Consider the following 25455-nt stretch of genomic DNA (forward strand, 5'->3'; position numbering starts at 1 on the left):
TATATCACTGTCACCGGTTCAAGACTGAAAGGAGGGATGAACCCGACCTCAGTGGACACAGTACTCCCAGTAATGCTTGGGTAAGTGGGAGGGGTTGTATCTAATGTAAAATCTATGTTAAATTAAATATGCTGATCCATTTCTGTATTGTGGACATCCTTTTTGTAAATAAGGGGCCGCTTTTTTGTTGTTGTTGTTGTTGTTTAATTATTTTTATTCTCGGTATAAACATTAATAAGTGACATCAGCTAAATTAACCACTGCACAGGCTAGATCAGCGTTAGCTCCTGCTTTACTGGCGTTTTACCTATGGGGCCTTTTATTTTGAAGGCAAAACATCCACATTTCCGTTTTTCACCTGGACGTTTTCGTGTGGTTTAACGCAGCTGGCGGGTTGGAGGGAGGAGGTGGGAGGAGATGGAGGAGGAGGAGGAAGCTGGTTTGCCAGCAGCCACTGGCCCAAAGTGTTTGTCCGCGCTGGCAGCAGGTAATACCAGCCCGGACTCCCCGCTCATTGCCGTTAAGTGGCGATCAATTGTGGCATTAAGTGGACTGTGGTCGTACTGGTTGGAGGACGTCAATATGAGCTTTGATAACAATGGATAGAGAGCGCCTCTCGTGGGTTATTGAGCAGCCTTTGAGGCTGATACACTGCAATAATAACCAGAAGTGATTTGAGCTGCATGAGACAGTTTTACTTGGTCCCATCAGCCCAGTTCATCTTTACCTAATGCATCAATTGATCAATCCTACTATAAAAGTGGGGCTGTGCAGGGAGAGTTACTGAGGCCTCTTGGGAAATACTGCTGGGACATATAATTGTTTCCCTGTGAGGCTTTCAGAAAGACGATACAGTTTACCGCTCATCAAAGTGTCATCTCCAGAGCAAAGCGGCATCGTGACAAACTGCCTGCCCTCATTAGTTCATGCCATACTTTGACCTTTTGCAGTCTCTGTCTTGCAGTCTCTCCTTTTAGGTCCTTTCCCACCAGACCCACCCGGCCTTTTGTTTCTTGACGGGCTCCAGCAGGGAGAGTGTGTGTGTGTGTGTGTGTGTGTCTGTGTGCTGGCTCGCAGAAGCTCTCAGCTTAGGGACAAGGCTCCCCTTCACGATGCCAATTCATCCGTCTGTGCGCCTCAGCTCCCTCTGCTTCATCCCTCCGCCTCCACCCACCCCTGCTGTACCCCACACAGGAACACACCCACACACACAAAGCATCCCCCCCCCAATAAGTCCCTCTGTGCCACACACTTAAGACTCCCCCATCCCAAATCCTCACCCACCACTTCCAATCCGCCCTCAGCTCCCTTAAACTTTCTTTGTCCCTCAGGCTTTGTGTACTAATTAACTACAGTTCAGTTCCCAGCAGGCTCGGGTCAGCTTCCACTACAGAAACCAGTGACAGACAGCCTTTTTTAACTAGTTATATTCAAACTAAGAAAACGACAATGACGACGACAAAGGACACTGTCGCTTCCGGCAGCATCACTGGAGTCATGATGAGAGGAGGATATAAATAATGAAATGTGGCAGTGCAGAATTTAACTGCTGCTGCTTCTCTTTTTAATTTCTCTTCTTGTTTTTGACATCCTTCATCGGCTGCAGATTGCTTGTTGTTTGTTTGTGGTGTGTGTGTGTGTGTGTTTTCTAAGAGGCTCCCAAGAGACTGAGAGAGTTTTGGACGAAAATTTACAAATCTGCTTTTGAATTCAGCTTTGCTACAGTCCTTGAATTCTCCACGGTATCTTAAAGTACACAGTGCGGGGAGGAATTTCAACCCATTAACAGGCAGGAAAAATCCAATATAATCGCGGTGCTCATTCTTCCTCTTATTTTGAAATATCCTGACAAGCCCGCATAAGACTGATGGCGATTGCAGAGTGTGCCAAACCCATTTTGCTTTTAATCTGCAGCGGTTCTAGTTGTATGTCTTTGACTTGCAAAAAAAGGCTCGTGGAGTCGTGCCAAGTTCATCCGCGTGATACCTTCAGGTGTTGTTTCAGAGCAACCTCTCGCCCTCCCTCCCCACTCTGACATGATGAACTGGCAGGCAAAGTCTTTAGAGTCGCTGGCTGGATTTGGATTGTGCGTGCTTCACTTGTTGCAGGTGGAGTAAAGAATTGCCGCTCTGGAGAGGATTCCTATCCCCTCGCAGATGAGAAATCAGCTCTCAGACTCAGGGGAGAAAATATATATTTTACAGAGCATGGAGTGAAGACATGAAGAGCCGAGGATGGAGGAGGAGGAGGAGGGGATGGAAACGAGCTCTGTGGGACAGCAGTGTTAAGTTGACAAGAAGGGATGACAGAACATCTCCACAAAGCCAGACTGTCTCCTGTGAACTACTCGTGAATTATGGAGTCTGTCCAGCTCGGCTCACTCTGTGTGTGTGTGTGTAACAAAACAGGCATGTGCACACAGAGCTTCGTGTGCACTCAGGGATTTATGTCAGACACATGTAGATGTTTGTTTTTTTTACTTTGGCTTCCAAATAAAATTTACATGAATGCCGCAAATTCTTGAGATGTCTTGCACGCTTATCTTCCAGCTTTTTTGTGTGTTTTTTTCTTCTATCATGAGAATAAAAAAATGCAAATGATAAAAACGACTCAGATTTATATTCATACTTACGATGCATAATTAATAGCATCAAACAGTGGGGAGCAAATGGTTTATGTAAGTTAACCTTGGGGATCCTTCCAATACATTCTTTTCGATCCATAACAGAACAGATGCTCAAGGAATGCAGACACGCGGCAAATACGAGGGAGAAGAAGAACATTACCCAGCAAGGAGCAATTGTTTTCTTCATCTTCTTCTTCTTTTTCTTCTTCTTCTTCTGCTTCTGCAGGGAGGGCTTCTTTTTGATCCCAAAAGGAATCTGAATTTAAAGTCTGACTTCAAGACAACTACTGGAACTTCACTGGTGACACACACACACACACACACACACACACACACACACACACACACACACACACACACACACACACACACACACACACACACACACACACAGGCAGAGTGTTGTGTTATCAGTCAGGAAAAAAGAAGGAGCTCTGAAAGCAGAGTTATGTGTAAGTTTTTGATGCCAGCATGCTAATGAATCTTCAGATAATGCTGCCTATCCTTCTTCTTGTCAGTCAGATTTAAATAAATGAAGATGTTAGCTGGTGCATTTTTAAAAAATCACCAAAATGCAGGAAATGATGTGTCCGGTGCTTAAATCTGCCCCCTGGATCCAAATGCTCAACCCACGCCCACGGTATCGCCATCATTAGGCTGTAGCTGAAGGACGCTTTAATCTAGTCTCATACTCTTGATCTGAAGAGCTTGTAGAGATGTAAAGAACTGTCATCAAACATAATTTTTTCCCTCTAGATGCTTTTTTTTTAATCACTTGATGGAAACTAATGATGAAGATTGTGTGTAATCTTCAGAAGGCCCAGTAAAGTGACCATGTGCTTAGACTGTTTTACAACTAGGAAAGAATAAACCTCAGCTGAGCATTAAAGTGTAGTTAAGCTTGTAGCAAATCATTAAATCTGGCCTTCATCTTAAACGGTGTCATAAGAGCGGGCATAGTTGTCACGAGTGGACTTTTTAGCCAGTTTGCCCCTGTTGTGCTAATACTGTCATATAAATATAGCTACCAATAATATGCTCACACTGCATGGGCAGTGTGTTTGGGATTAGCCTTTGTCAATTAGATTCTTTCCAGATGTTATTGTATGGTGGAACGAAATCTGACTTTTCTGTGTTTATAATTTCAACAATTTTGACAAGATCTCCAACACCACTGGCTGAAATGGAGCGCCAACCATGACTGCGGTTCCACCGTGCTATAGACACTCACTGTTGTACCTCTCTTCTGACTTCCTCCGTACATACTGAAAATGAATTGAACCATACATTTTAAATTTGGATTAATTACTCCATCAAACCTGTTTCCACTGATTTTCACTCCTGTTCTTGTGTAATTTGGCATACATCAACCTTTCCCCTCTGCTTCCCTTCCTTAAGAATGGCTTGTTGGCAGCCACCTTTCCACCGAGACAATTTCCAAACAGTAGATGGATCAAGTGAAGGAGCAGATCCATCTCTCAGGTTCTGTATCACATCTTTGCTGGAATTTTCTGTATTTTTTAAGGACCCTCCAAGGGTTAAGGACTTTCAGATACCGTTCACCATAGATACTTTTGTAGGGCTTACACATCTTTTGTCTTTGGCCTGTACTGTTTCCTCAAAATTTTAAGAACACTGCACATCATGCTGAGATATTCCAAGTTTTAGACTAATACCTGCCTGGGAATCACCCTGTTGGTTTAAAAATAAATGTTTTATTCCTGTCAAACTGTGTTATCTTTGGCATTTTTTGCAGTTTGCTATTATGTGTAGGCAAAACACTGATCCATCCCTTGAGGTAGATGCCTTTTTATGCTTGAATGATTCATAGGTCAGTTTTAAGTGGCTTACCAAATAAGGTACAAGTAAAAGGACAAGACTTCACATTTACAAGAAAGTGTGGCCACTATATATAAAGAAAAGCTCGGTAGCTCAAGACTGTTACATACTGTAACTGTATATAACTGTAGCTTTCTGAAAGTATAACCTAAAGGACGAGCATAGTTTTAGAGCTGTTAGCATTAGCTTAATCTTAGCTTAACAGAAAGTCACAGTACCCAGCAATAAATAGACTAAATATAATAATAAAAACATATATTTTTTTAGCATTTGTCCTTAAATAGCTAAAGGTTGTAGCTTTGCGTGGTAAGTAATACTAGAACTTGTTTTTTGTTAGTTTTGTTTTTTTCAAACTTAGCTAAGCTAACAGGCTAACAGAGCTGTAGCTATGGCAGCTGTGGTCGCCATTTTTCCTCATCCCATTCTTGGCAAGAGAGTATGTCTCTAAATACAATTTCTATTTCATTTCTCAACTGCGGTCTGCGGGTCCCAGCGGAAACATTAGCAGAACTGTTGCAAAGGCGCTGAGTAAACACACAAATGTCACTTTTTTTCTCCCCAGGACCGAAAAACCTGTAGATAATCTATTTTCTTTAAGGCTGCTGATGTGAGAAAAAAACAGAAAATAATCTGTCAACAAATGTTGGGAGACGACACTGACAGATAATGAGGGGGAAAACAATCAGGAAAAGACGTCGCCCGAAGAGATCGCACATAATTCTGCATATATTTGAATATCTGTCATTGTCTGTCTGAGCTTGTTTGCTAACAAGACCAAAATAAAGAGCTCAGAGGCCTCAAGAGCACCGCTGAAACAAGACATGAAACAGAGCAGGAGGGGCATTTTGCTTCATTGATTGGAGAAGTAATGATACATGATTATGTTCAGACAGGGATCTGGCTGTTAGCTGGCGCTTAAGGGCACGAGCACTGCTGGGCTTTTCACAAACTGCTGTCAGCGTGTGGTTGTGTGCACCACTGATTGATTATGAATCGGTGTTCTGTTTGGGGCGCTTGGCGTGTTTGTCTCACAAAAACAGCTCCTGAATCAACTCTCGGAGCTGTCACTGCTCCGGGTTAGGGCACGGGGCTCTGCCAAACGCCCGCCGCACTCCCTCCGTCTCCCGAACTTCCCGAGATAATGAGTGGAAATCTGTCAGTTATTTTATAGGATGTTCAAAATGACTACAACTTCAGTGGGAGATTTCAGGATCGCAGGTAATCTAAGCCGCCGAAATTGTGAAATAATGAGTGCTCACGCGGAGAGTGAGGCAATACACAGCAAAAACTAATTAAGAACAATTTCATTTTAGTGGGTACAGACAGTTTTTCAGCAGAAGTCTTTTTCCTTCAAAATTATTCACAGGAGGCGTTATTGATGATTCGCCACATTCGGCAATTTTCCCACCATTCTCCTCCTCCATTATTCATCCACCTCTACTTTTTAATCTCCTGTGAGCTGACTCAGAACTCCACTTCCATTTGCAGACTGTTCCTCCTCTATGCTCATGTCTGTAGCATTGATTAAATGGACCCCAGTGGGCTGGGGGATTACATTGGGGTCTATTTGAAATGGCATTTCCACAGTGTTTTTCCATTACTGAGCATACTATTGGAATTTAGATAAACTGGGTCCTGGTAGGCTATGTTGATTTCTGAGTTTATTCGTCTGGTCCACATGGGGTCCATTTGCTGCAATTTAACAATTACTGGCTTTGGCGTGCTTACTAATTTTCTGTGTTCACATCCCTCAGCAGCCTAGAGCGCAGCCAACCGGGCTCCCACAGGAAGGCAGAGGAGAGGACGGGGGGAATAGCGGAGGCAGAAAATGAATACAGACAATTGTTTTTCATCAGCTGAGATGGAGCAGGGACACGATCAAACGGGACTGAGACAAATTAGATAACAGAGGAAGGAGACTGAAAGACAGCCGTGCCTGCTGTTCCCATCACTGCTCTGTCTTGTAAACGTATTTGTAGTTTTAACCATGAGCTGGCTCTTAATGGTGTTTTTTTTTGTTGTGCCCCCTCTTCCCTCCCCATAGCTTCAGCTGGAGAAACAGGTTTCACTATTTGCAGCGATATCTGTTCAGAGTGGCGGTTCCCCACGTGAGTTCGCGGCCTTTAAATCTCCATTTTTGTGTTTACTCACTAAATGCAAATGCCTTAAGGAGAGCCCTTTCATCGCAAAATTAACTTTCCGGTCATACTACAACCCTGAGTTGACAGAAGTTAAGAAATGTGACATTCGGAGGCTTTTTCTACATCTATTATTAACACCAGTGTTCTGGATCTAGGAAACCTCGGGGCGTTTGGCCTCTTTGTCATATATGATTTTCCCTGACAAGTGTCCAGGTAAGCGCTGTCTGCCACACTCTCCTGCAAGCTCCTCCGCCCCCATAGGTGGAGTAATTGGTGTCAGACAGTTTTGCTTCTTACACTTCTCATTTGGAGGGGGGAAAAAAAGAAAACCTGCCTGGCTTGGCAGTCATTCCAGCTAAAGGGCCACACTTTAACAGCATTTCATCACCCGTCGTGGACTGCAAACTGATTTCAGTCAGGCGGCAGCATCCTCCACTCTTCAGGTTCTGCTCAAGCATGAAAATCACCTACGAGCTGAGCAGCTTACTGCTGCAGGAAACCAGTGCAAAACTCTACTACTTACTCTAAATCCTGGACACCTGATGAACAGGTCGACTCCCAAAATGCTCCAGAAACTTCCAGTATCATCAGTCCCATGGGTTTGTTTTGGTCACTGTGAGAGCACTGATGAATATTTCCGGTAAAATTAATAAAATATCACAACGACTGATAATCAAAATCCTTGACAGACAATATGAAAGGTGTTGCTCATACCAATTAACGTACGGAGAAGGCTCAACTCAATCATTATTACTGTGCGTTTCTAAATCATCCATTTTTACTGCACCGTTTAGCTGTATTTAGGGAAGCTGCTCATTACCTGCTGGCCGCACATCCAGACATAGATACTAGCTGGTGAACTGCGGAGTATTTAGCAGGTAATGAGTCTGATATTTCCCTTGGGAGTTTGGGCGAGATCAAGAACACAGCAGAAAGCTAAATATTGCACACAAACAAGATTTCAAATGAAGTGGAGAAGCATCTTGTGATGGGACCACAGCACCTGCAGTGCTGGAGATTTCTCAGTCTCCCGTGTTATGTGATTGTGGGCCACATAGTAAAAGATAAATGATACCTCATATTGGAAGTTAAAAAGGAGACTATCCAAATTAAAAAGAATGCAGCAGTGGGCCCCTTAATGGGGAGCTGGGTTGAGTGAGTAACTAAACCCAGCACCCAATGGGCACCCAAGCCCATTTACTGTGTTTTCCTCTTGTTCTGCCTCAATAAAGGCTAAAAAGCTCTTAATAAGAAGTAAATAGCCTCCTTAGCTTGGTTTTTCCTGGCACCCTTACTCAGTACTAACGGATCAAGCCATTCCCATCCTCCAACCTGACCTTCACTTTGATCTTACCTAAGCACCTGTACACTTTTATTATCGGCACAGGTCTACAAACAGCAGGGAGCAGTGGACCTGAAAGTGTAACTGCTTCCTCATCTTCTGTGACTGTGTGTAAACTCACGCTGAAAACCATCTCCTGATGAACGATCTCACAGTAACACAGCGAGAACCTTTCAACAGCAGGATGTGTTTTGTTTACTTGAGACTTTTTCCAGGACTGTGCTCAGTATTTTAATCACAGGGCAGTCAGCTCAGTCGCCTCCGCGTTACCTGAATGAACAGCAACCGAAAGTGACTTAACAAGCATTTAGATGCACACACACACTGAAGTGCAGAATATTTCATATATATATAGAACATGGAGACGTCTCACAGAGTCTGCAGCTAACTGAGCATTTTAGGTTCTTTTAGTGACTGGTTTTGGTTTTCTGGCATGCTTTCCTGCATGTTTCAGCCTCCTACTGCAAACTACTGCATGATGACTTCCCAGCTCCAAGACAGACACAGTTGGCAACTAGCTCAGGAAAAAGCCCGTTGACATCAGGAGTCGGTTGCAGGGCCAAAACAGAGACAAAAGGTGACTGAATATGGTTTTACATTGCAGGGATGACTGCAGGGATGTACTGTAACTGCAGGAGTGTGAAACGCAGCTGTTTGCTAACACGTTGCTGCTGAAAGCCTACTACTTAAAAGAAATCTATTTTTTCCTGTTTTTGAAAATTAAATTGAAACATCTCCCTCTGAGATTGACTGAAAAGGAAGCATAGAAGACTATAATTGATGCTCAAGTAGCATTAAATTGTAGAGGATACGTCTTTACAGCACTGTTTTTATTCATTTCCTGATCTAATACCAGATGTTGTTCATGTCGTTCATCATTTCAAACTGTAAAACTAAACTTTTTGTTGACTGAAGAGTCTTTTTCTGCATTTTCTCTCAAACTTCGACATAGTTTGTTCCCACATAATACTCCAACTTCCTCTTCTAACGGTTGAAGCTGTCCATCAGACACTCCTATCCCCTGAAGACCCACATAGCATGACCTCATGAGCCTCGGCTCGGAGCAAAAAAAAGCAAAAAAAAAGCAGAAAAGTCAATTTTGGGTCGAAGGCTCTGAGAAACCTTTTCATAATGAGGTCAGGGTGATGCTGCGTGCCCTGTGAGTGTGTGAGTCAAACCGAGCGCCCGGAGTCAAATTTAGCTCGTGCTTGAGCCATATAGCTGAGACCCTCGGGGGGCTGCATGCTGCTCCAACTGTCGGGCAGTAACAGTGAAATCCCCCCCACAAAAAAACAGTCTTACTTAAAGGTAGTGGTGATGACGATGAGCACTTGTGACCGTCTCCTCCCTTCAACCCCCTCCACTCCTTCTCACCCGTGCCTGGTGGTGTCACGGAGCAAGAGGCAGGGAGGAAAACCTCATTGCTACACAGACTGAGGTTTGGGTTGGGGACTCAGTAATTCCATGTGGCATGAGAATACATGAAAAATATTACATCATGATGCAACCTGCTGTATGCTCCAGTAGGTATCTGCCTTATGCCTTCAGGGTGGGACCATTCACACAGAACGTGAGTGCCTCCTAGTGCCCGAAAGTTGAAGTGCAATTACAGAAAAAGAAACCCCTGTTTATTCTGAGCAGGTCTTTCAGAGCTAAGCCTTTTCACAGTCGAAAAATTGCCATGAAATAACAACTTTGGATACTAAGCCCCACTTGATTTTTTTGAGTATTGTCACACTGTGACTTTCCAAGGTTCCAGTTTAGTTTGTTTTTTCATCAACAGTCACAGAGATATGATTTTACGCATGCAACGATGCATAAACGATCAGCAGCACTGGCCTGCAGCTAATATGAAGGATGCTGAATTTATTGGGTTTTCTGTTTCAGTTTTGGAAATGGAGACATTTATACAGACAGAAAGAGGCGTGAGCTTTCTACAAGTGCACAAACACGGCACTGGGCTGGCATTTTACAGGACGAAGATACGAATCGCATAAAATAAGCAGAATTTTCCACTAGAATGACGTGAAAGCAGAAGATGTATAGAGTCACGATAAAAAAAAATAAAAGTTGAACTTAACTTCAGGGGAAGCTGAGTGCAGTGGGGTCGAGGTGCTGGCCGGGAACTGCAGGATTGTTGTATTATGTCTTGGCCGGGGATTATAGATGTCACTCTTCACCATGTTTCAACGTCCTCTCTCCACATTTCTGCTGTCCAGCTAAGAAAGCAGTGCTGCCAGAGTACTTACTGACTAACAGCATTTTTTCTAAACGTCTTCACAAAATGATTTATACAATGGAATAATGGAACTGGAGGCCACCTGTGCAGATGCTTCGATTTTGGATTGTTTCCCCTTTACTGCAAAATCTTTTAATTGCAAAGAATGAGTTTCAGAGAAATGTTGGCGATAGATCAACATGCAGAAAAAGAGGCGACGCTTGTATTTGTTTAATGAGGAAGAAAGCATCCTTTGGTTCAAGATCTTTCACAATAAAAGCGTGCCACTTTTGGAACATACTTCAGTAAAGATATACAGATTCAGTGACTCTCACCATTCCTTTGCATGTAGTCACAAAACTTTATTATCCAGTGGCTATATGCTTGCCTTTCCCCTGCTTTTCTTTCTTTCTGATGTTTTAAGATCTAATTAAACACCAGACCAGGTGACACCAGTTGAAAATTATCCATTTGGCTAAATCTGGCACACTTAGACTAATGCAATTATCCCTAAAAATGACACAAATCAAACACTAAATATCAGCTTAATTTGAGTGTCTGGAAAATGTGCATGAATTTATGGAGATATTAGTATGTGTTTGCCTCCTTATTTGCTTTAATGGCAGCTCCACTCGAGCTGCAGGGACTCTGCAAGTTTATTCAACCCTCATTACCCACATTATCTCATTGGACAATGTTTCAAAGAGTCTGCTCGTCTTCCTCTTCCTTAAAGTGCCCCCAGAAATGTTCAGTCACGCTGAGGTCGCGAGACTCTGGAGGAAAATCTCAGGCTGTCTCCACTCCTGGGTCCTCTTTGGTCCTCGAGTAGTTCATGGAAATATTTACTTTACTCATTATCCTGCTCCAGTATTAATCTCTCTATAAAGACTCAAACCAGAGGGTGGAGGCTGTCTCTGAAAGATGGAGTAGCAAACCCCACCCCAGGAGCCACATTTCAGTGGTTCTGATACATACTCAAAAAGCTCCAGTGTTAAATGAAGCTTTAGAAACCTTCACTTCACCGTGAAAGCCCCTCACCCCACTCCCATGCATTTGAATTCGTTTGACTGTTTTTCATTGCTGTTTGTTTCTCTCTGTCTGGTCAGTAAAGTTCCTCCATAGAAACTGGAAGCGCAGCCATATTTATAAGAAGTCCTAAATGGAATCTGCATGTTCTCCTCCTGCTTGCAAGGATCGTCTCCCACCTGTGGTGACACTCTTGCAAACATATTAATCTCAAGAGTTTCACTTTACTTTAATAAATAAAGCTTCAAAAACAAGCCGTAATGTTATATGATGGCTGGATTTGAAGACTGCTGAACCCTGATCCGAGAAGTTTGCAGAAGAATGCCGAGCTTTTTCTAAAAAGAAGATTTTTGCAATATGATGGAGCAAAGTGTAGATTAACCCTGTAGTTACCCGAGCCGTAGCATTTTACCATATTAACCAGAGTTCTGTCTTATCCAATTTTCTCCTGTTGGCAACGGGAAATGTGTTTGGCTGTTCCCCACACTGTGATTATTTGTAATGATGTCAGCACATAGTTTATCATGCTGTTGTTTATCCCGAGCTTTTACGATGCCGCTCTAGCACAGATGGGAGCGGGCAGGCCCACAAACGGCCCGGTCGTCTCTCTCTTATAAGTGATCCTGGACAGACCTTTGAAGAATTCCTTTACAGTCCTTAGAGTGTTTGACAATGCAGTGATATCGCTGGCACCATTGCTATGTACTATAAACTGTATATAAACTGCAGCTGAGCCTAAAAAAAAGCCTACACCCAAGTTTGGGGAGGCAGTGCTGCAGCTGTCCTTTCCATTAAGTCAGCAGCGATGACATAAAGTCTAACAACCTCTGCAGAAGAGGGGATAAACATAATTATGGATTACACCGTTCTGAGCTGTTGACGCAGACAGATATCTGAACCGCACCACCAGTCTCGCCCCACCGAGTCATTTATCTCCAGCATTTATCCTGAGCGATGCCGGGGTTACGTGAGGTCAGCCTGGAATCGGCCTGTTCACTGTCACGCAGTGTTCTTCCTCCGACGTGTTCTTCACTGGTTTCTCTCAGCTTAATGAGCCAGCAGCGAATTTATTTAACTGTCAGACGAGCAGCCCCATCAGCTTGAAAGCGGACGCATTATTTATAATATGCCTGTTATTGTTGTTGTTGGGCTGACGTGCAGCATTCGCGTTGTTGCTGTTTTTCAGCGAGCCTCACGATCGCCGGGCGGCCTTCTTTATGAAACATTTACACACTACAAAGTGCTTCTCGTCATGTAAGCAGATGTGAGCTGTGCTTTGAGAGAAGTGAAAAGGGAAACCAGTAAAACCAGTACCCGGAGAATCTCACGAAGAGGAAAGCTTTCGTCACTTCCCTGGAACTTCCCTCCTAGTCTTATGTAGCTACCAGTCTATAAATAATACTTTTGGGTCAACATGGTAATGTTTGCTATGAAACCGGTAGCGTTGAGTGATTGTGCAGAATTCCCAATCTGAGTTCATGAAAGATGTTCAATTTACCCCTCGCAGGGAGTGTTGGCCTGTTAAAAACAGATATCTTCTGTAGCTCTGGAGAAGCTTTCCAAAGTTTGAAAAATAGAGCCATAACAATGCGCTCGTGGTGCCGTTTCACTCGAGCATTCTACATTTTAATAGAAAGCCTGCATTTAATACTGGATGCGTTTGAAACAAGTTCAGGAGGCAAGGGACTTTAATTAAAGATGCTATCAACGTGCATTAGGGGGAAATGTATGATGTTACACCACACTAATTCTGACTAATTCTCTCTCTCGTGAATCCTCCAGCTTTATTGAATCAGCTGTAATAACTGACTGTAGGTGAGGCGCAATGAATTGTGGTTGTTGCTTATGACTCTGTTGCACGTTGTTGTTATTGGTTAGAAAAATCCTCTACCGCTGCCCTGAGCCCCCCACGCACTGTACGTCCAACCTCTGACTAACAGGGACTTTAGTGATCTCTGAAATCATAAACTGCTGCACATCATAATTACTCAAACCAGTAAACCATTTTTCAGCTTCTTCTGATGATGCATTTACAAACCTTTATGCGTCCCTCAGCTCTCGGATATTAACTTGCTCTTAATGTGCTTTTTTTTTTTTTTTTTTAGCTTAACACAACAATACAGAAGAGAACACAATTGTTTGGCCTCCTGATGTTGACCCAGACCAAGTTCATCATTTAGTATGGCTTGAGGTTTTCTTTCAATGTATCCACACATCTTCCCTTCTTCTTTATTCCTTCCACTTTGACGAAAATCCCAGATCCAGACACACTGAAGAATCCCCACAGCATAAAACTTCCACCTGCGGGTTGTACGCCTCTCCGTTACTAAAACATAAGCAGCATCTCTTCAGCCAAAAAGCTCCGGTCTTATCTCATCTGTTCAAAGCACATGAGTATGTGTACTCATTCTCCAGGTTGTGCAAAATGAAGATGCTTGAAGTTGCCTCTTCTCCAGAAGTGGGTCCCAGTGATTGTCTTCTCTTGGTTTGTCTTGGCTAAGTCATGCACTTGTGTCTTGGCAGTTGTTCTGGGGTCTTCAGACACATCTCTCACCAGTTTTCTTTCCAGAGGTGTTGAAATCTTTCACTTCCTACCTCTGCCGGGCTTGTTCTGTTCTGTTTGGCTCTTTGAATTTCTCGATGCTACTTCTCACTCCAGTTCTTGACACTTAGAAACACAGTGATAACTTTGAATATCCATTTCCTGCTTTGTGAACATCGACAATTCTTTTTCTCAACTTTAAATTGATGTCTTTTGCATGTGTCGTGATGTTTTCTCAAGTGAAGCTCAAATCCTCACCAAAGGTTTTATACTGTGTGTAAATTGGGAGATAAACCACAGTTTGAAATTGACTTGAAATTGCAAGCATTACAAAGCAAAAGCACAGCAGTGGCTCATGCTATGGCTCAATAAAATGGATGGTTTTTCAGGGGGCTAATAATACTGACCCTGGTCATTTTGAAATTTTGAAAATCCCGTCTGTTGTTAAAAAACTTTTTCAAAAATGTTGACAAAAATTCTGAACTTCCTTCTCATCTTTACCTTCAACGTTTAAATGAATTGCAACAAAGCAACAAAGAAAAGCATAAAAAATTAAAAAGTAGGAACCAGAGCCCCGTGTGTCCTATCGGGTCTTACAAGAAAAAAAAAGACACGATTAAGCTCTTTGCTATCAGTACACTGGCATTCACAATCAGCTGTATATGAACAACCATTTAAATCAGTGCAAAACAGCCCAAAGCCCTGAGAATAGTCACAAACCTGTTTTTTGTGTGCACATTATTCTCCGTGCTCTGCTCAGCAGCTGCGCCTCTGAGGAGCCACTTCTCTCTGTGTGAAACAGGGCACGCTCCAGCCGCCTCTCCAACCGTGTCTCCATCAGTGGACGCTGCGATGAAGGTGTGCTGCTGGGACTGTGCAAACTCGCAGCTGGGATTTAAGAGACAGAGAGCATCGCCGCTGTTTTCTTTAATGCATCGGCTCATTGAACAGTCCACACACACGTACTTAAACTCGCACACAGTTGCAGATACACGGCAAAGATGCAATTAGAGAACACCCAGAGTGCTCTTAACTTTCACATTTGTTTAAAAGGAGCTGCATTTACTGTGCTATACAGCTAAATATGGAAAAGGACATTTTTTAACAAGAAAATGAACCCTTTGACTTGATTTCCAAGGTAGCGATTTCAGTGCAACTGCAGCTCTGTCATAACTGCATTAAAATGAACGTGCACAAGAAGAGCTCACTCAGTTTATTTTATGTACAGAGTTCACAGTTGTTATGACTCAAATTCAGGTTAAACCACCATGTCAGTTGGAGACACTACACTACTTCACTTTGTTTTCTCTTCTCTCTCCACTGGCACAGCCTTGGAAAAGCTGCCTAAGGTTGAAATAAATGCTCTTGACAAAAATCCTCTTGATATCCATTTAAATTCGGTGCTGCGAACAAAACCGCGGCGACACGGAGGAAATGTCACACTGCGCGCTGCCATCAGCCACCGCGGGCTCCTTCACGTCCCTGTCGCCTCACACACGAGGGTTTGCCTTGACGTTCCTCGCAGTAGCAACTGCACCGTGTACACCGTTATGTACGACACTTCACGCTGCCGTTGTACAGCAGAGATATGCAAACGGCGGCAGAATCACAAATCGGGTTTGTTCCAGCATGTTTGCTGTTCTTCAGGTACACGGTGCAGGTTCCTGTCAGCGTGACAGCTGGGGAAACTACATGGCAGAATGTAATGTGAGCGGGAAAACCTACTACAGGCTGTGAGGGTTTTTTTGTTGTTCTTGTTTTTCTGAAGCAACACTGCCTGTGATGCAGATTAGAACCTAAGGCTGGACCTGAGATGCAGAAGGTAAAGAGAGAAAATGAAAAAAGTGTCATATATCCAGTTCTCTGCCTCTCATGAATAAATCCCCACGAGGTAATCCCTTCTGCTCAGCTTTACCAAATACAAGAAGGATGCAGAGAGACTGAAGATACAGCCTTCTGTGAGTTCAGCTAAGGTATAAACATTGATTTATTTTATATGGCTGCTTCATTAAAATCAGAATGTGGCGTGAGCCATGGCCATCCTTTCACACACCTACTGCACAAAGGTTCAGTGAGCAGTGGGGACTGATACAAGGACACGCTACAATATTATTACATACAATGATGGTGTGATACGATGCAAGGGGATCTGATGGTGCTGTGGCAATGCCTCGTGATACAATATTACATTTTACAATGACTGTTACATTTCACTGTGTGTTATACCTGTATATGCATGTGATGACTAAAAAACCTGAACCCTGAAGAAACTCAGCTACATCAAATTTTTAAAAAATTAAGTTGAAGATTGCAACTTAAATCAACATCAGGCAGCATGATCCAGTGTAATCCATGCATTCAGAAGCCTTCAGCTTAGCTGTATTTTTGGTTTGGATGGATCCATAGATTCTCCGTGGAGCTCACATCAGATGAGTTGGCTGACCAATTAAGCACAGTAATACGTCAGTCAGTAAAGCATATGGTTGCCATCTTGGCACTGTGGGACCTCTAAAGTCCTGCTGGAAAAGGAAATCTGCATCTCCGTGAAGCCTGTGAGCAGATGGAACCATCAAGTGCTCTAAAATCTGCTCTGTGGAAGTGTTGACTGGACTTTTTTGCCACCAGCATCAGTCCACTCCTTGTGAAGCTCTCCCGAGTTCTTGTTTCGACTTCTGTTGACAGTCTCCTTAAAACTGCAGCCGTCCCTGTTGCTTGTGCACCTTTGCTACACTGTTTTTCGCTTACAGTCAAATTTCCATTAATGCTTCGACACTTCCCATCCTTGTCCTTGAGTTTATATATATAATAATTAATCATCTGGACAAACTGTCAAGTCATCAGTCTTATGAATGTGGTTGCAGGTACTGAACTAGGCGAAGAGATAGATGGATTTGTATCGCTTGAATTGTAATTTACTTAAACTCAAAATTAAATCTTCTAATGATGCATTATAATGCATTCCTGATTTTAATGAGCTATAATCATCCAAATTAAAACAAAAAAGACTTTTAGCTGCACTAATACACAATCCATTTAACAGGGTTATAATGTTTAACAAGTTGATATAAGAAGGTACAAATACATTTTTAAAAACCCTGAAGCACAATTTTAGTTTAGTCTACATTTTCTTGCAGAGGGTAAAAGTTCACACTCTTAATAGGGAATATGGGATGGATCAGCCAGGATGTTCTCTGCTCCCCTGAGCCCAGACTGCTGGTATATAATGTAGATCTAAAGGATTGGTATTCCGGCTTCTCTATGACCTTGACGGTGGTCTGGACGAGATGGGCAAAACTAGATTTTAACTGCGCTGAGAGGTTATGATACCAGGCATGTTTCACATACCTGATTAGGCTCTCCCACTCTGACCGACAGAAGAACACACGCAACCATTTCTGTTCAGTGTTATACACTGTGAGGCTTCTCAAGAAAAGTTAGACCTCTACTTTAGCCCGGGGCACATACTGTCAGCATGGGCTTCCAAGGCAAACATGCCGTCACTATGGGCACTAAGACACTTGCTGCGCTTTTTTTCACATTCACAATGAGGTGGTTATCGTTACAACAGTTTATAACAGGAGGGGGATGTAGAACTGGCCGTGCTATCACATGAGGGATAGTAGTGTCATCAGAGAATTTAAAAATATTTATTCAGGTATGTTCACATGCTAATTTCTATAAACCACTAGAGCTGAAACTGTGATGCGCTGGGACAGTGTATATAAGATCTGCTATTAGAAGAGGTAAAGTTTAAAAATAAAAAAGACTGAAAATGATTGTGTTTAATCAAAAGCAGCAGGTAAGGTTGAACCAAAATCAACAGAAAGCAGGCCCATATAGAGTTTGTGTCTTCCACAAGCTTAGACTCAGATGGCTAATGCTGTTAACAGCCTCATCAGTGCCTTCCTGTGTCTGCATGCACATTGGAAATCCTCTAACAATAGAATTATAACAGCTTTAAATACAAAAAACATGTATTTTTCCAAGCATTTTCCTACAACTGTCACTTTCTGGGAACTGTGTAATTAAATATTATTTATTTATTCGTTTACTTTTCAGAGGCCCCAGCCTGTTGGAAAATATTGTAGCGCTGGAGTCAACTCATTAGCAAAGCTGAGTTGATTTGAACTTAGCCAATCTGATCTTAGCTGATATACCAAAGATTATTCCTTAAATATCCTGCTGAGCATTTAACATTGACCATGATAAGATGCATCCATGATACGGCTAGCACATTCACAAAAGGTCCAAAAACCTAGCCTGACAGGGTCACAAGCTAACGTACTTCCGTGCTAGTCCCAAGACTGGATAAATGGAAGAGTTGTGTTAGGAATGGCATGTGGCGTAAAAACATGTGACAAAACAAATATGCAGGTCCCTCTGCTGTGGCCACCTCTTGGGAAATAAGGGAGCAGTCAAAAGTAGCTCAGCATTAACACTAAAGAGCACACAGCTAACGCCCAAAGCCTCTTAGCGATGTTAGCGAGACGGTCAATTTGTTTCATTGTGTTGTTTTTTTTAACCATCTTCAAACTTCTCACCTTTGGCAGTCTAAACAATGACGTAGCCACCATGATGGCACCCATTTACGGAAGCGTAGAGCTGCCACCCAGGCAAAAGAAAAATACAAGTGTATCACGTTATAACGTGAAAGGTTTATTGTTCTAACAAGATACTTTTCCTGTTTGTACAATATACTATCATGTTTGTACAATATACTTTTCACGTTTGAACAACATAATATCACGTTATTACAATATACATAATTATCACGTTCGTACAATATAATTATCACGTTCGTACAATATAAATATTATATTGTACGAACGTGATAATTATATTGTACGAACGTGATCATATATTGTACAAACGTAAAAAAAAATACCATTACAATAACATTTTTTATTGTAAGAACGTAAAACGTGTTGCATTCGGAAACCCAAATCCATGGTAGTTGTGGAGAGTGCACGCTCGTCAGAACTGGCACTTAACTTTGAATGCCCTGCTTTCAACATGGACACAAACACTGATAGCCCACTTCTGAGATTTCTTCGGAATCGTGGTGTACCTGAGGACTGTCTCTTACGAATGCTACAAGAACACGTAAGTGCACTCTTGAGGGGGAAACTTGTAAAACTCGCTTTTTACGAAGTTACAGCGTCTAAAAATGTGACATATTGCTAAGTTAGCAACCACAGCGGTTTTCGCTTCTCTCGCTTTGACTGCGTAAGGACGTAACGGTAGGCTGCATTGGTGTGGATCTTTAATATGGAATGGAAAATGTAAAACAAATTAACCCGCTGTATAAAACTGGGTCGTTGTATGACCACATGTTACTACTTAACCCGTATGCAGATTCCAGGTTTCTTAAATATATCGCTATATTATGTGATGCACAATGTTTCCTTGTTTATCTAAAAACAAATGAATTAAACTGTGTTTATATTGATATTTGTCTTCAATTAAAAAAAAACAGTGAGTTCAACCCTTTGTGCTCTGTGCAACTGAAAGATACGTGAATACTAATTTACTTTTTCAAAGGTGGGCGTTGTATATACTGTAATATTTCTATTAATAACATGTTAGAGAATCTCATTAATGTTGCTGCCATAGAGAGAGGAAAAGAATAAATGCTAAATATTGATGGCTGCCACTAAAATAATAACAGACAATTATCAAAACACATGTGAAATTTACATACATTTTTTTAGTGAGGTACCTCATGTGGTGTGGCAGCAGGTATACCTTGTACTTCTGTATAGTAATAAATATCCCTGTTATTACAGATTGATGCCACAGTGATTGATTTCATGGATGACAAGACCCTGTCTGATTACATCCCAACATATGGTGACCGGATAGCTGCCAGACGGTTCTGCTTGGAAAACAGTGGTGCAAGTACTAAGGAATCAAGAAAAAACTCATTGCTCGAAAAATTGAAGGAAAAGATGGGAATCAATGAAAATGAGAAGAAACCTGATCATGAGGAGGCATTTGTTTCTAAGAGAAAAAGAACATATGCAAAAAACAACAAATGGGCTGAGAAAAAGACACGAAAAATTGAGTTAGGGTGGATCCATGAAGGTAAGCAAGTGAGAAAGCGCAGAGGAGGAGGAACAAGGACCTTTGATGTGCCCAAAGACTCCAAAAAAGCTGACATATTACAGTATGCTAAAGATCTTTTCTTTCCAAGTGGAAAAAGCAAATTTGGAAGATGGGAAGTGTTCAGTCATGACATATTAGACTATCAGGAAGAGGCCGTATTTGATGAAGATGTCACAGTTGGAGAACTCTATTCAGCACTTAAAATGGGAATGTTGAGATTTTACTTGTGCACAAGAAGGTTTTCCAATGATGAAGATGATGAAGAAGTTTATGATAGAGGGAAAACACATGTAAACAATGTTACACAACTGACTGACTCACATCAAGGAGATGAAGAAGCTTCTCACACTGTTGTGATCTCATCATCAGAATCTAGGAATGCTGATGAAGATGTATTATTAGACACATCTGAGGTAATGATTGGACCCTACCTTGGAGAGCCTCTGCCTTGTCAACTTGATGACACTGTAATAGATGAACCATTCCTGCAGTTTGAGGAAGATGATCTGGTCATCACATCCATTACACTTCCTCCAACAAACACAGCAGTCAGTAGTCCAGAAACATCTATAAGCAATGAAGCAATAAGCTCTGCAGGATCATATGATGTTGTCTGTGTTACCATCAAACTTCACAGGGTTACTATTCTGGAGGAGATGATCAGCCAGTTCAAAGATCCAACACTCCTCATACACCCTCTAAAATACACCTACATTGATGAAAAAGGAGCTGACGCAGATGGCGTATCAAGAGATGTGTATGCTGCATTTTGGTCAGAGTTTGTGGACAACACAGCTGAAGGAGAGGAGTTCAGAGTGCCATCACTGTCTCCTAAATGGCAGGAAGAAGAGTGGAAATCCATGGGTAGAATTTTACTGAAGGGATTTCAAGACCATGGATATTTCCCTTGTCGCCTTGCTCCTGTTTTCACAGTGGCACTCATCTTCGGTGAGAATCAAGTATCAGATGATCTGCTGTTTGAAAGTCTTCTCTTTTACCTAAGTCAATCAGATAGGGATCTGATAACAAGGGCACTAAAAGAAGATCTTTCAGATGAAGACAGGGATGAAGTGCTGGATCTCATGGATCGCCTGGATGTATCAGTGCTTCCAACCAAAGAGAACTTAAAAGGCCTTCTTCTGAAAGTCGCACACAAACAATTAATCCAAAAACCAGCATATGCCGCAGAGAAAATGTCCTTAGTTGCAAGCTACTTCCTAAAAGAAGCTTTTCAAAGCCCACAAGATGTCCTACAAATGTATGAGGATAAAAAGCCAACAACGAGAAAGCTTTTGAAGTTGCTTACTGCCTCTCCCACCACTCAAGCAGAGAAGCAGAGCTTCAGATTTCTGCACCAGTACATCAGAGGACTTGACGATACAGGGCTCAGAAGGATGTTCAGGTTTCTTACTGGGTCAGATGTCATCTGTGTTGACAAGGTTGAGGTACTGTTCACGCCTGTGGATGGACTGGCACGACGACCTGTGGCACACACATGCGGCCCTCTTCTGGAACTACCATGGACATACACGTCCTACCCAGAACTACGAAATGAACTGAACAATGTTTTGGCTGCTAAAAGCTCTTATGAGTTCAGCATAGCTTGATTAAAGTCCATCATGTTTAAACCAAAGAATGAAAGGTTTGCACTAACAATGACTGGCTATGAAGCTCTAAAGTTTGTTAAACCCACAAACAGGGAACACATCATTGTATAAAAAAAGAAAGAGCTTAAATTTCAGGGAAGTGTTTTATTTCATATTTGAATTTATTTTCAAAAATTGTGGATAACATCAATTTGTTTCCACCATGAAAAATGTAAATTTCAGTTTAAATTTTCATACTTAAAAGTTTTACTAGTTTAAATGTTAACTAATTATGTTTAATAAGTTCATATGGTTAGCAGCAAGTGGTGAACTATGCTTATTATTAGTTCTTATCATGTGTCAAGGTCCTTTTCCACAGGTCTGTGGTGCAGTTTTGTAGGATACAAGATGTCTGCTAGAGGGGATGTTTTGTTTAGTAATAATTCAAAAGACTTAATATTAATTATTTTCAAGTATATTTTTTTTACCTTTCCACCAGTCATTTGTTTAGAACATATTTTAAGGGAATAACTTTGGAAGGCAATGTGTTTGATGCAATAGTTGACTGGAATAAAAGACAGAAAATTGGCACATAAGTTAAGTTTTGTAGTGTTTATCAAGAGTCCGTGTTTTCTTCTCCTTGAACACAAATAAAAGGGAGGTTAACATCTAACACTATTTGTTAATTATTAAATAATGCAGAATTTGTACATTTACCAGTTTACAAGAAACTGTTCGTGGATGAATAGCAGTTGCACAATGTGTTCAGTAAAATTGAAAACAATATTTCATGAATGATAATGTATAGGATCAGCAGTTTAAAAAATGTTTTTTTGACAGTCTTAAAACAGAAATCAGATATAATAGAAATTCCGTTAAAAAATAATTGGAAATGCCAAAAGGTTGGAGTACGCAGATTTGGTTAAATATATTTAGACATGCTTGCTTGCTACTATCTTGAACCGAAAATCCAAACAAAATAATAATGAATGTCTTTTCTATTGTTTATTGCACAAATAAAACATTGTACCCAAAAATATATGCGTAAAAATTCCCAAAGCCCAATTATATTTAGGTTTATAAGTCCTTCAGTATATAGGCTCTCAGGAAGAGATACAGTTCAATGGATTCATCTGCTGTGCTTGGTGGAAGTAAGAAGTTCTCTGACATTATAAGGCAACACAAGCTGAAAACGGTTTCATCACAGGTATAAGGTCCTCTCTGTTGGCCTTCTTGCTTACAAGCATCCACTGCCTCCCGAGAAACCTCTTTCAGATGATCCTGTCCTCCAAAGAGATGAGGGATGGTGTACATGAGAATCGGACGTCCACTTGGAGCAACTGCATTTCTGCTTCTGCGTATTATGTGGGTGTTCCACATATGTGCAACTTGCTGCAGCTCTTCCTATTAAATATTAAAAATTAAAAAATCTCATATCAGTAAAAGAACACATTTCTCTTGGCTCAACATGTTACCCAAAACGGCGCTGGCACGGCTGGCAACCTTAACCCAATTTCCCTCGGGATGAATAAAGTACGATCAATCAATCAATCAATCAATCAATCAATCAATCAATCAATCAATCAATCAATCAATCAATCAAACAATCAGTCAATCAATCAATCAATCAAAAGCACCACACAATGACAGTCGGAAAAACAGAGTTTATCAAAAATACTCAACAACAAGAATAACAGTGGTAGACACGTGATACTTTGGAAAATTTTAAGTAATTATTAAACGTGAATTGTTTTAGACAGTGCGATTTTATGTTTCTGGCCAGTGAAATATGCATTTTTTTTCATATCCTCAACGGAGTGATAATAGGGATGGTGCATGGTAGGTGTTAAAGCAAACTTTTTATTCTCTCTCCGTGTCTCTCTTTCTCTCTAACACACACACACACACACACACACACACACACACACACACACACACACACACACACACACACACACACACACACACACACACACACACAATGACTCATTAAAAGAATATAAACATGGTTACATACCTCGATGACGTTCAGGCACGTAAACAATATGAGCTGCTTGTCCAAAAAACATCCAGAAAAGCAATCATGGTCTTTTAGTTCCTGGAGACGATTTATCCAGTGCTGAGCATGATGTCGTCTCAGAAAGGCCCACCAGCCTTCAATACGCTGATTGTGATTGCTGGATCCAGTAATAAAACAGTTTCTGACATTCGGATCCATAGTCCAGCGCAAGAATCGTTGCATCTCGGCCATTATGACATTTTCTGTTCCCAAATCAGAGCGAATCCTAGCAGGTGTTCCCATCCTCTTTTCAACTTCTGCTATGAAATATCCAGCAATGACTTTGGGATCATTGTTTGTTGAATAGGCATGAAGCCAAATCATAACTCTCGAAAACCCATCAATAGCTCCATTTATACAGATTCCAAAAGGCTTCAGTTTGTCATAGGAGTCAACATGCCACATGAAATTTGGTCCAGGATTTACATACGTGCGTCGCATTAGGCGATTTCTGCGTCGTTGCTCAACACCGTAAGGGTCAAGATATTTCAGTAAATGTCTCACAGTACTCTGCGTGACAACATAACCTGCCTGAATGCAGTTCAGGTGATGTAGTTTGTATCCATGGAGCCTCCCATGTCCCTCCAGTTGATCAATAAGAAATCGTGCCACCTCAATCGGATCGGACTCATTCTTTCTCCTGTACAGTCCCATGCGTTTTAGGTTTCTTCTAAGTGTCCGCATGCTTATCACAATACTGTCCAAACTGCTCAATAACAGCAAAATCTCCCCATGCCTCAATCCAAGCATAAAATAGAACTTAATTAATTCCAATAAACGAGCCATTTTCTCGCACTCTGATCTGCACTGTCACCCACTTCACTATGTTTTACACTTCCGTATCTTTACGGCAATATATCATGCTCGAACAATAAAATATGTTATAACGTGAAAATTTTATTGTTCAAACAATATAATTATCACGTTCGTACAATATAATATTTATATTGTACGAACGTGATAATTATATTGTACGAACGTGATAATTATGTATATTGTAATAACGTGATATTATGTTGTTCAAACGTGAAAAGTATATTGTACAAACATGATAGTATATTGTACAAACAGGAAAAGTATCTTGTTAGAACAATAAACCTTTCACGTTATAACGTGATACACTTGTATTTTTCTTTTGCCTGGGTGGCAGCTCTACGCTTCCGTACCCCATTAGCTTGTAAAGTTTCTCTGGGTATTTTTACCGTCAGCACCTTGGCAACATAAGAGGTCCACTCTCAGTAGACAGTGTTGGGCTGTTTAGCTACGCTACATTAGCACTCTGCTTCAGACTGATAGCTGCGTCTGTCACTGCCTACACTCTGCCTAAATAGTCCTTATAATGTTTTAATTCTGTGTCTATTCTATGCTTGCGTTTTTCTCTTGTAAGAAAGACAACAATTCACCTTTTGCACCTTACTGCAGCTGTCTGTGGGCGGTGGTGCTGAAGCACGAGCTAATTGAGCCGCACGGTTTTCTCAGTGCTGAAACATATGAACTCGACTTGCTCCCTGTCTAATTTTGAGTTCTTCTGAACATTCGTACCTGACAAAATGCTTGGATAAATAAGTTTCTGTTTATGCATATATAGGATATGAAAGGTAAGCGAACTGTTTCACTTCTGCACCCTAGCAAAGGATTGGAGTGTTTACCGTTTTGTGTTTACACCTCTACTCCACTTCATTTCAAAGGGAAGTCTTGTTGGCAACTTTTTAATCCTTTATTTATATGACTGTACTAGTTTGTCCACAAGATGTATTCAGAGTTTATAGAGCTTAAGATTGCAGGTCAAAGAGAATTAAAGCTGAGGTGCTTCACTGATTGATTACACATGAATTCAAAATGATCTCTTTCTCTTTTTTGTGTTTAAGACTTTTATCCTTAGTTTTTTGGATGTGCAATTTGGGGATTTGGCTTGCTTGTTAGACAAAGTATCTCTGCAATGGTCTCGCTTTGTTATCTAAAACCATTTTC

General features: G+C 41.4%; 1 protein-coding gene and 1 long non-coding RNA gene across 2 annotated transcripts; one reads left to right on the forward strand and one right to left on the reverse strand.

Moving 5' to 3' along the window:
• The first annotated feature begins 18320 nt into the window (after positions 1-18320).
• LOC113033763 (uncharacterized) lies at positions 18321-22098 on the forward strand. Its single transcript, XM_080292774.1, has 2 exons — positions 18321-18837; positions 19521-22098. Exons 1-2 carry the CDS (start codon positions 18682-18684, stop codon positions 21444-21446), a joined length of 2082 nt encoding a protein of 693 aa, XP_080148900.1. The 5' UTR covers positions 18321-18681; the 3' UTR covers positions 21447-22098.
• A 351-nt stretch (positions 22099-22449) lies between these two features.
• LOC145421859 (uncharacterized) lies at positions 22450-24640 on the reverse strand. Its single transcript, XR_013903232.1, has 2 exons — positions 23443-24640; positions 22450-22829 (listed from the first exon to the last, which is right to left on the reverse strand). It is a non-coding gene; the product is annotated as an uncharacterized LOC145421859 (long non-coding RNA).
• Between the last annotated feature and the right edge of the window lie 815 nt (positions 24641-25455).

Source organism: Astatotilapia calliptera, chromosome 18, assembly GCF_964374335.1.
Source record: "Astatotilapia calliptera chromosome 18, fAstCal68.1, whole genome shotgun sequence".
NCBI classification, from domain to species: Eukaryota; Metazoa; Chordata; class Actinopteri; order Cichliformes; family Cichlidae; genus Astatotilapia; species Astatotilapia calliptera.